Source organism: Chiloscyllium plagiosum, chromosome 16 (genome assembly GCF_004010195.1).
Source record: "Chiloscyllium plagiosum isolate BGI_BamShark_2017 chromosome 16, ASM401019v2, whole genome shotgun sequence".
In the NCBI taxonomy this organism is placed as follows: domain Eukaryota; kingdom Metazoa; phylum Chordata; class Chondrichthyes; order Orectolobiformes; family Hemiscylliidae; genus Chiloscyllium; species Chiloscyllium plagiosum.
Genome location: NC_057725.1, coordinates 58,608,197 through 58,619,650, shown reverse-complemented (window position 1 = coordinate 58,619,650; position 11,454 = coordinate 58,608,197). Strand labels below are relative to the sequence as shown.

General features: G+C 49.5%; 1 protein-coding gene across 2 annotated transcripts in view; it reads right to left on the bottom strand.

Moving 5' to 3' along the window:
* Nucleotides 1–4,566: 4,566 nt before the first annotated feature.
* The window catches only part of creb3l1 (cAMP responsive element binding protein 3-like 1), a 118,146-nt gene continuing 111,258 nt past the window's right edge, over nt 4,567–11,454 (bottom strand). Inside the window, exons 9-10 of one of the 2 annotated variants that reach the window (XM_043706200.1) lie at nt 10,967–11,093; nt 4,567–5,326 (exon numbers count right to left, since the gene is read on the bottom strand). In XM_043706200.1, coding sequence (XP_043562135.1) covers nt 5,022–5,326; nt 10,967–11,093 — 432 coding nt within the window. In that variant the 3' untranslated portion in view covers nt 4,567–5,021. The remainder of the gene's footprint in view (nt 5,327–10,966; nt 11,094–11,454) is intronic. The other variant, XM_043706199.1, reaches the window with a different exon arrangement.

Below are 11,454 nucleotides of genomic sequence, written 5' to 3'. Positions count from 1 at the left end.
GTGTGTGTGTGTGTGTGAGTGTGAGTCTGTGTGAGTGTCTGTGAGTGTGAGTGAGTGTGTGTGTGTGTGAATGTGTGTGTGTGTGAGTGTGTGTGTGTGAGTGTGAGTGTGTGTGTGTGTGTGAGTGTGAGTGTGAGTGAGTGTGTGTGAGTGTGAATCTGTGTGAGTGTGTGTGTGTGTGTGTGTTGTGCATTAGTCTGTTGGTGATTTGTTGTGGGTCAGGGAGACAATAGGACAGACAGCAGCCAACTTTCAATCACCTGGCCATCCAAGCTGTGCCTCAGGCCGGACTCAGTCTGAGGTATGTTCTCACACAGCTCAAGGTTACTAACTGTAAAGAGCTTGCTGTGCTCGTTGATCTGATTTCCCTATCTTTTCTCACGGTTACTAACATGTGCGAGCTCGGAAGGAGACACAAAGTATGTAGGAACGTTCTCACTGTCAATGGCCTTTTTTGGGGTTTGTTCCCCCCCCCCCCCCCCCGGTTTTGAAACATTGAGATGTTTTCACACGATAAGGCCCGCAGGCCAGCATCCATCTCCTTCGGGAGGTGCTCACTCTCCCAGTGTCCGCCTTTTCCCTCTAACCCTTGACTCCAGGCCTGATTAAAAATCTGCCTGTCTCAGCCTTGAGTAACGGCCCAGCTTTCACAACCCACTGCAGTACAGACCTCAACAGATTCCCTAGTGTCCGACAGAAGGAATTCCTCTGTGTCACCGAATGTGTGACCCTTCAGTCTGAGATTATGCCGCCAAGGAGAAAGACCTTTTCCCCCATTGACCCTGTCAATCCCAGTGAGAATCCTGCATGTTTCCATAAAGTTACCCCTCATTCCTCCAAACCCCGGCGAGTAGGGGCCCAACCTACTCAACCTCGCTTCATAAGACAGTCCCTCCATAACCAGGCTCAGTACAACGAACCTCCTCTGGACTGCGTCCAATGCCAGCAGGTCTTTCCTTAGATCGTCAACACGCTTCATACTATTCCAAGCTGTTATTGAGTCACGGGGTCTTACACGCACGGAAACAGACCCTTCGGTCCAATATCCCAAACTAAACTAGTCCCACCTTGACCCATATCCCTCCCAACCTTTCCTATTCATGAACTTATCGAAATGCCTTTTAAATGTTGTGCCTGATTCCGCATCCACCACTTCCTCTGGAAGTTCGATTCGCACACAAACCATTCCCTGAGTAAAACAAACGTCCCTCAGGTCTTTTTTTAAATCTTACCCCCACCCCCCCATCTCGAAATCTCTCACCCCGAGTAACGGAGACCTGCCATTCACCTTATCTATACCCCTCGTGATTTTATAAACCATCCCTCAACTCCCAGGGAGAAAACTCCCAGCTGATCCAGCCTCTCCTTATAAGTCAAACCCTCCTTACCCGGCAACATCCTGGTAAATCTCTCCTGAGCCCTCTCCAGTTTGATAATATCCTTCCTATAGTAGGGCTGACCAGGACTGGGAAGAAAGTGAGGGCTGCAGACGCTGGAGATCAGAGCTGAAAATGTGTCGCTGGAAAAGCGCAGCAGGTCAGGCAGCATCCAGGGAACAGGAGAATCGACGTTTCGGGCATAAGCCCTTCTTCAGGAACTTTCTCCTCAAAGATTTCAACCTACTGCGAATCCTCTTACAAGGATGCCTTCCTTGAAGAAGCTCTCTTCCTTCCTGAAATGCCCGAAACGTCGATTCTCCTGTTCCCTGGATGCTGCCTGACCTGCTGCGCTTTTCCAGCGACACATTTTCGGCCCTGACCAGAACTGGGCACGGTGCTCCAGAAGAGGCCTGTGTAATCTCATCTTGTGCAATCTCAACATAACGTTCCAACTCCTGTACTCCAAGTTCTGAGTAAATGAAGGCTAACTGTCTTCTGAACCACCCTGTCCATCTGGGGAGGTAAACCTCAAAGCATTATACACCTGAACTCCTCGGTCTTTCTGTTCTATTACACTGCCCAAGGCCTTACTTTTAATTGTATAAGTCCTTTTCTTGTTTGACCAAGGCGCAATAGCTCGCGTTTATCCAAATTAAGCTCCACCCACTCTACAGCTCATTGACCGAATCGATCAAGATCTTGGGTAACCTTCCTCACTGTCCCCCAGCTTTGGTGCCATCTGCAAATTTACTAACCGTGCCCTTTGCGTTTTCATTTAAATCGCTTATACAAGTGACAAACAAAATGGTGGGCCCAGCACCGACCTCTGTGGAACACCGTTAGTCACAGGCCTCCAGTCTGAAAAACAACCCTCCACCACCAGCCTCTGTCTCTGGCCATTAAACCAATTTTGTATCCAATTGGCAAGCTCTCCCTGAATCCCCCCAATAATGGTGGTTGTCTGATTAGTCCCTTTTATCAAAACCTCCCTACTTTTATTCTCCATTCCCTTTGAAGTAAAGGCCAACATTTAATTTGTCTTTACCTGATCGTGTATCCCAACTCTTCCTGTCGATCAGCTCCAGATCTGGCTAATCTTCTACTGACTAACCCCACGGTGACTCAGCGGTTAGCACTGCTGCCTCACAGCGCCAGAGACCCGGATTCGATCCCAGCCTCGGGCGACTGACTGTGTGGAGTTTGCACATTCTCCCCGTGTCTGTGTGGGTTTCCTCCGGGTGCTCCGGTTTCCTCCCACAGTCCAAAAATGTGCAGGTTCGGGTGAATTGGCCGTGCTAAATTGCCCGTAGTGTTAGTTGTGGGTAAGTGTAGATTAGGGAAATGGATCTGGGTGGTTTACTCTTCGGAGGGTTGGTGTAGACTTGTTGGGCCGAAGGGTCTGTTTTCCCCTCTGTAGGCCTTGACTGATAATCCAGCCAGCAAAGCTAGGAACCTCCCGAGCCTTTCACTGAGCTGACCCACAGAGTACTGAAGGGAGGAGAGGTAGCTCTGGGGGGCAGTGGTGTGTACACTGTTTGGAGCCGGTCCTGACCTGGGTCTGAACATCGATAAATAAATGCGATCTTCATTTCAACCCAGTGTCATGTAAGGTAGCCCTCTCTCTTAACTCGTTCGCAGGTCACATGTCAAATGAATTGCAACTTACTTATAGAAGCAAAACAATTATGCAGGCCACTCAGTCCACGTGGCCTATACTCTCCCCAAAAACCTGCTTCATCCCACCCCCGTCGGTATATTCCTTACTCGGTCATGCAGTGATCCAGTTGCTCCTGAGATGCACCAAGTCCTGCCTGCCAAGCTAAACACTCTGCTCACTCCTTGGATACAGGAGATCTTGAAGAGAATTGACTTTATTGATGTCTATGTCATTATCTAAGGGTTCCTCAAAGCTGGAAGTCATGATGACCCTCAGGCCTGTTAGCAACTCATCCAAAGGCATCTCAATTGGAGATGGACTGGCTGCCATAGATTTTCCAAGATCCTATCGGAGTAAAGGGATGGGGGGGGGGGGATTTTGTGTGGAGGTGTAGACCCATAATATCGCAGGACCCTGGACGGCAGTATTTGGGAGATCTGGCCGGTCTGTACCCACCCATTTTTGATTGTTTGCAACTATCTCCCTGTCTTAATTAATCGGTTCGTATGTTACCCCCCCCACCACCCTTCATTTGTTGTTCAGCTGTTGACACTTCACACCGTGCTGTGTCTACTCATCTGCTGACACTCGTAATTCCTTGGAATTATCCTGCCATTATCTCTCTGCCTCTACGTTCTATGCCGGTGCGCTGCCCTCCACTTCGCCTGACAGCACTGCGAAAGCCTGCGCTTTCAAATGAACCTGTTGGGACTATGACGCGGCGCCGTGCGACCTCTGACTTTGCCCACCCCAGTGCAACCCCGGCACCTTCCCATCATGTACCCGTCCGTCCCCCTCGCTCTGAACCGCTCGTGTGGTGGGAAATAAAGCACAATAGCTCCACGCAGTCATTTGAATGCAACAGGAAGCATTTTATTTCTAAATAGCTGCTATAACATGGTAGCTGGATATTGTTCCCACACCCCTCCATCATGAAAGTCGGATTGTGGCAGATGTATTAACAGATGTTTCCACACGCTGTAGAAAACAGTGAACAACCGCGTACACACACCTAGCTTATCCCCATTCAGACTCAGGATTATATTTATTTGGTGATATGAACCACAGCATGTCTAACCAGGATGTTCCCGGAGGATTCGCACCTTAAACTTCGATTCAGGGGGTTCACTGCTTTTCATAGGCGTGCCACTCTTGAGTTATGGGTCCCCTTTGTCTGTGCCAATCTACACCACATCATTCGGACCATCCTGTACATATCCCAAAAGGCCAACCACCAACAGTGGGAATGGTGAGGAACACATAGTGAAGGGCTTGAGAGTTAGCAATGAGGAGGAGGGTGAGAGGAGGGAGGAGCTGTAGCGAGGAACTCATTCCTAATAGTGTGAAACGAAGCAAAGGCCGCAGAGAGCGAGAATGGAGAGGGGCAAATCGAGGAGGCCGGTGTTGGACTGGGGGTGGACAAAGTTAAAAAAAAAAAATCACACAGCACCAGGTTCTAGTCCGACAGGTTTAATTGGAAGCACTGGGCTTTCGGAGCGTCGCTCCTTCATCAACCTGAAGGAATGGCGCTCCGAGAGCTAGTGCTTCCAGTTAAACCTGTCGGACTAGAACCTGGTGCTGTGCGTGATTCGTAACCAAGTAAAGGGAGGGAGGTACGTGAGGACAGCAGTGCTGACTGCAGAATCCACTGACAGAGAACAGGAAAAGGCCACCGTGAAGAGTGTAATGGGGAAGGAGCAAGTGACGTGCTGGGGGAGGGTGGGAGGGGGGGGGTGAGGAGGGGAGAGGGTAATGAAAATGGTGAAGAGCGTGGGGCAGATCAGTGCAGACTGTGGTAGGAACAGCAACACCTAGAGAATCTAATGCACACATTCACGCGCTGACACACAGACCTACACACGCGCAACCCATACACAGGCATTCGGATACAGATCCCCAGGCACTCGCAAGAACAAAACATTGAACATTTTAGGCTTGCAAAATAAAAGGATCTCTACCGAAGGGTGAATTAAAGGCCAGTCCAGTTACAAAGATTTCGCTGTGATCACAGCTGTTGATGCCCATCTCTCGCTATGTGCTTTCTCCTGAACTAATTTCCTGTGGTCAGTCTCATTGGAGCCGATCACCCCCACGTGGGCGTTGCTCAGATATTTGCTCGCCTCCTGCGACCAGCTGGTGTAGTCACTTGATGGGTCAAGTGACCCCTTCTGGTCTCTCGCGCCTCCGGGTGACAGCTCCCAATCCTCGGAGCTCTCCATCGGGAAGAAGGCGGGGTAGTGCTCCTCCAGGGGGGACCCCTCATCGTAAAACAGCAGTCTCCTGGACTGAACTGGGCAAAGCAAACACAGGAAGTGGTCAGGGGGTTATGAAGCTTGGGATCCAGGGAAATGCCAACCACCCCACCCCCTCCCCATCTCCTCCCCCCCCCCAAACCTCTGCTGGTGCCAGACACATCTGCATTAGAATATTTAATTATACCATGGCTGCTGTAAACGCGGCCTAACTTGGCTTTCCTGATAACCTCTCACCACCCCCCCCACTCTTTGTCAATCAACAGCCTGCCCAACTCTGCCATGACTGTGTTCCAATGACCCAGACCCTCTCTGTCAAAGTCGGATTGTGGCAGATGTATTAACAGATGTTTCTACACGCTGTAGAAAACAGTGAACAACCGCGTACACACACCTAGCTTATCCCCATTCAGACTCAGGATTATTTTTATTTGGTGATATGAATTCCAAAAATGGACCTCTCTCTCCGAGATCCCTCCTCGTTTCTCTTTCGACATTGGGAGGTCATGTTGCGGCTGTACAGGACATTGATTAGGCCGCTGTTGGAATATTGCGTGCAATTCTGGTCTCCTTCCTATCGGAAAGATGTTGTGAAACTTGAAAGGGTTCAGAAAAGATTTACAAGGATGTTGCCAGGGTTGGAGGATTTGAGCTACAGGGAGAGGCTGAACAGGCTGGGGCTGTTTTCCCTGGAGCGTCGCAGGCTGAGGGGTGACCTTATAGAGATTTACAAAATTATGAGGGTCATGGATAGGATAAATAGACAAAGTGTTTTCCCTGGGGTCGAGGGGTCCAGAACTAGAGGGCATAGGTTTAGGGTGAGAGGGGAAAGATATAAAAGAGACCTAAGGGGCAACTTTTTCATGCAGAGTATGCAGTATGTGTATGGAATGAGCTGCCAGAGGAAGTGGTGGAGGCTGGTACAATTGCAACATTTAAGAGGCATGTGGATGGGTATATGAATAGGACGGGTTTGGAGGGATATGGGCTGGGTGCTGGCAGGTGGGACTAGATTGGGTTGGGATATCTGATCGGCATGGACGGGTCTGTTTCCATTTTGTACATCTCTATGACTCGATGGTGTTGGCATTTCCCAATCGGAACATTATTTTCGAAATGTCCAATTATCACCTTCTCTCCAATAGATCCGAGTATTTCCTGTAATGGCAGGCGAACTGATCCAGAGCTCCCTTCCTCCTTTCTTAAATAGTGGTGTGACAATTCCAACCTTCCAATCAGGAATCATTACTGAATTTATGGAATTTCGGAAGACGATCACTGATGCATTGACTATCATTACAGCCACCGCCTTCAATACTCGAGGATATAAATAATCAGGTCCTCCGAACTTCTCAACTTCTGGTCCCATTTATGTTTTTACTGACAGAAACTTCATAAACAATTCCGGGATGATCTAATTGAAGTTTGTTTGTTTTTTTAATTCACTCAGAGCTGATTGGCATCATGGTAAAGCCAGTGTTTATTGTTTGTTTCCCCTTGCCCTTGGGAAGATGGTGGTGAGCGGCCATCTTGAATCGCTGCAGTTCATGTCCTGTAGGAAGGGGTGCTTGTGAATGTGGTACAATCAAATGGGCTGCTTTGACCCGGATGGTTTCAAACTTCATGAGCGTTTTTGGAGTCGCACCCATCCAGGCAAGTTGGGGTATTCCATGACACCTCTTGACTTGTGCTTTGCGGAGGGTGGACAGGGTTTTGCGGAGTCGGGAATGAGTGACTTGCTGCCATACCATGAGCCTCTGACCTGCTCTTGCAGCCATGTGTGGTGAGTCCAGTTGCGTTTGTTCACAATGGTATCCCCCAGGATGTTGATATTGGGGGATTCAGTGATGTTAAATTATTAAATGTCAAGGGGCGATGGGTAGATTGTCTCTTATTGGTGACAGTCATTGCCTGGCATTTGTGTGGCATGAGTGTTACTTAGAGTCATAGAGTCATCGAGATGTAGAGCATGGAAACAGACCCTTCAGTCCAACCCGTCCATGCCGATCAGATATCCCAACCCAATCTAGTCCCACCTGCCAGCACACGACCCATATCCCTCCAAACCCTTCCTATTCATATACCCATCCAAATACCTCTTAAATGTTGCAATTGTACCAGCCTCCACCACTTCCTCTGGCAGCTCATTTCATACACGTACCACCCTCTGTGTGAAAAAGTTGCCCCTTAGGGTCTCTTTTATATCTTTCCCCTCTCGCCCTAAACCTATGCCCTCTAGTTCTGGACCCCAGGGAAAAGACTTTCATTGGAAAGGTCCCCAGCACTGAACAAGTGCCCCCCCCCCCTCCCCTCCTGTTAACTGACTTGGAAGGATAGTTGATGAGTGAGCCTGAGTTGCACAATGTTCCAATGTTTGACATGATTGCCAGTCTCTGCACATAGATCAATGTGGCAGCAGCCTTGCCATGTAAGGTGTTAGTGAGCTCTGAAGTGTAGTACAAGTGAGTCAGGATTGCCACAATGATGTGGTGAAGCTGGTGATTGTCCAATGCCAATCTCCACAAATGGTGGAGGTCAGGGCAGGCACTCGCTGCCCATGGAGTGGATATTGAGCTACGGGTGAATGCTAGTCAACATGGAGCCTTCGAGAAAATGCCAGAGATTTGAAACATCAGAATCCCGCTCGTATTTTCATAATAAGATTGTTGCCATCTAGTTTCTCTCAATTGACAGGGAAAATATTAATTTGCATATATATCAAGTGACATTAATTTACAGTGATATGTTAATGTATGCAAATAGGCCCCTCACAGCTCACTAGCAAGGTTTTCATTTCACCATTAAAACTATGGGTGCAATATAAGACTTTTTCTCAATAGTAATAATCTCATTTTTCCAATCTTGCCATATTTTGCAAACTGACTTGCTGTAGCCCGGATCATTGAGGGCTGGGAAAATACTGCCCACTCTCTTACCAGCTGAGTCTGGTTTGAAACAAAAATGTTGGAACTCATTATCACCTGAAAAGGTGATAATGATTCAACCTCCTGGCTCACACAAGGAACAATAATCCTGTCGCCAAGTGTCAGCCCAAGCCTGGACATTATACACGTTTTGTTGCATTTGCACATGGACCACTTCAAGAGTCACAAATCATTGACCTTATGATGGAGGGAAGGTCATTGATGAAGCAGCTGAAGATGGTTGGGCCTCGGACACTACCCTGAGGAACTCCTGTTGAGATGTCCTGGAGCTGAGATAACCTGTTGGACCCCCAACAACCACAGTGCTGTATATCTCTACGACACTATGACTCAATGACCATCTTCCCATGTGCCAGGAATGGCAGTAACCAGTGGAGAGTTTGCCCCTGATACCCATTGATGCCAGTCTAGCCAGGGCTCTGCGACGCCTCACTCGGTTGAATGCAGCCTTGATGTCAAGGGCTGTCACTCCCACCTCACCCTCTGGAATTCAGTTTGAGCCAAGGCTGGAATGAGGTCAGGAGCTGAGCGACCCTGGCGGAACCCAAACTGGGCGTCACTGAGCAGGTTATCGCTGAGCAGGTGCTGCTTGATGGCGCTGTTGATGACACTTCACTGATGGTCGAGATGGACTGATGAGGTGGTAATTGGCTGGGTTGGATTTGTCCTGCTCTGTGGGCAATGTTCTGTCTTGTTGGGTAGATGTCACCTGGGAGTGTAGGAGGACTCTGAGGCCTACACTGCTGACCTCACTGTCAACACCATGTATCGTCGCTGTATCTGTAAATTCTTGGCTGATAAGGTCATGGAGTGAAGTGACAAGCTTCCAAAAGGAGCGATGTAGTTGCTTGGCCCTCCTCCTTTGAGCTGTTTTCTGTCTGGCCCTGATGTTCACCAATCCTTACAGAGATGTATTGTTGCCTAAACAGGCCATGGAGCTGACGAACAGGCCTGTTCCAAAACTGGGTGCACTCAAAGCCAGATCGCACATCCTTTTTTGCTTGTTCCAATTCATCCTCACCCTGTCCCACTGTGGGAAGGTTGTGGAGGGGGGGTGGGTGGAATCGAACCCAGAGGAGGTGCGAAGCCGATTTACACGATAGGGGACTCAATTCTGCTTAGCCTGGAGTTAAACCTACTGTGGATCAACTCTTCACACAGAGAAAGCTCAGGGGAGATCTGATCAACGCATTCAAAAATCACAAAAGATTCTGGCCAGAGGACATCAGGGGAAACCGGTTGCCAGAGGATTCGGATTAAAAGCGTCTGGAACAAGCTGCCTGGGGGCAGAGTCGGCCATAACATCCGGTGGGGAATGGGATAAATACTGGGAAAGGAGAGAAAACACGGCTGGGCTCCAGGTGAGTGGGACCAGCCAAAGAGCACAGGGGAGGTGGGAGGAAACGAATGGCCTCCGACAGTGCTTTCAGGCAGGAAGATGCCTCTGACACCCCTATCTCTGCAGCTATAAGGTCAGCACGCTCACTCTAATTATGGATCCACAGCTCCTGGGGTGTTGGCCCTTCCCGCCCCCTCCCCCCCCCCCCCCCCCCCCCCACCACCTCCTCCCTCCTCACAGGGACAGACTCCATCTCCCACCCTCCCGATGGGAGCAGAAGTGATAGCCAACTCCAGCACCCCCGACAGAGAGCAGAGCACTGCAGAGATCTGAGAGAAATGCGGCAATTGCTGGAGAAACTCAGCAGGCCTGGCAGCATCCATGCAGAGAAAAAAAGAGTGTGTGTCTCAGGTCCGGGGACACCCTTCCTCAGAACCCCTGACTTCAGTTCTGTAGGGGATTCATATCTGACTGGAAACGTTAACTGTGTGTCTCTCTCTCTGTCTCTCTCTCTCTCTCTCTCTCTATGTCGTGTGTGTGTCTCTCTCTGTCTCTGTGTATGTCTTTCTCTCTCTGTCTCTCTCTCTCTCTGTCTCTCTACGTGTCTCTCTCACTCTGTGTCTCTCTCTCTGTCTGTCTCTCTCTCTCTCTCTCTCTCCTCTCTCTGCGTCCAAGCAGAGGCCTCAGCTTGATAATAACTGGAGTGATAACACTTGCTCTGAAGCTACCGGGGGGAGGGATGTCAGACCTCATGTTCCGAATCACGGGACTGTTATGGTGCAGGACCGGACACCTACACTGTCTCTCCCAGTGAGCATTGTCACCCGAGTGCTAACCCCCTGCTCCCGTGCACATTAGTTGGATCTTGCCACCTCAAGGGTCTGTGCTTGGTTCCCAGCTGTTCACTCAGTGATGGGGGGGGAGCGGGTGGTCAGTTTGTGCACGATACAAAACGAGGTATGGATGTGCATTGGGGGGAGGGTGTAAAGAGGGCGTTCGCGGGGCAGAGTGTATGGGCAAGGGTGCAGCAACTGGAATACAGTGGCAGTAAATGTTGGATGTAACTTTGCAGTTTGAGTTATAGTGTTGGGTTGAGGCTTCTCTCCCCATTTTCACTGAATTCGGTGAGAGGTAAAGCTGTGTGGGAGAGGGCTGACAGATCACCGGACGGGTGATGCCTACTCAGTGATAATGCCCAATGGCATAAATACCTTGCCAGGGCACATGCCCCTGGTTTTGAAAAATGTGATCCCAATATTTCACCCAGTGTCAGTGACTGAACAGTATCTGTGTGAGACTGGAGATACAGGACATAAAGCTCTCAGCTAGGGCATGACAAGGGCTGATTCATGAAACAAAGTGGAGAACAAAGAGCCTCCCGGAGGTGTACTTACTCTGGCTGGTGGTGTACACATCGGACGCAGACAGGGGAGCTGTTTTGACTGTCTGGGAGCCAGTGGAGAATTCTGGGAGACAGGGCATGAAGGAGCCCAGGACTAGAACAAAGCAGACCACCACAACCTGTCGAAAGCGAACATAATGTCCAGTCAAGAGACGCTCTCACACACACACACACACATACACCCACAAAAAGAAAATGTTCCTGCTTCAAATGCAGCTGGGAGTCTGTCAGTATCGAGGGCAGGAAGACACCAAAGGAGCAGAGAATCTAAGTGGACTTCAGTAAGACGTTCGAAAAGGTTCCCCCTGGTTAGTGAGGTTAGATCTCATGGAATACAGGGAGAACTAACCATTTGGATACAGAACTGGCTCAAAGGTAGAAGACAGAGGGTGGTGATGGAGGGTTGTTTTTCAGACTGGAGGCCTGTGACCAGTGGAGTGCCACAAGGATCGCTGCTGGGTCCACTACTTTTCGTAATTT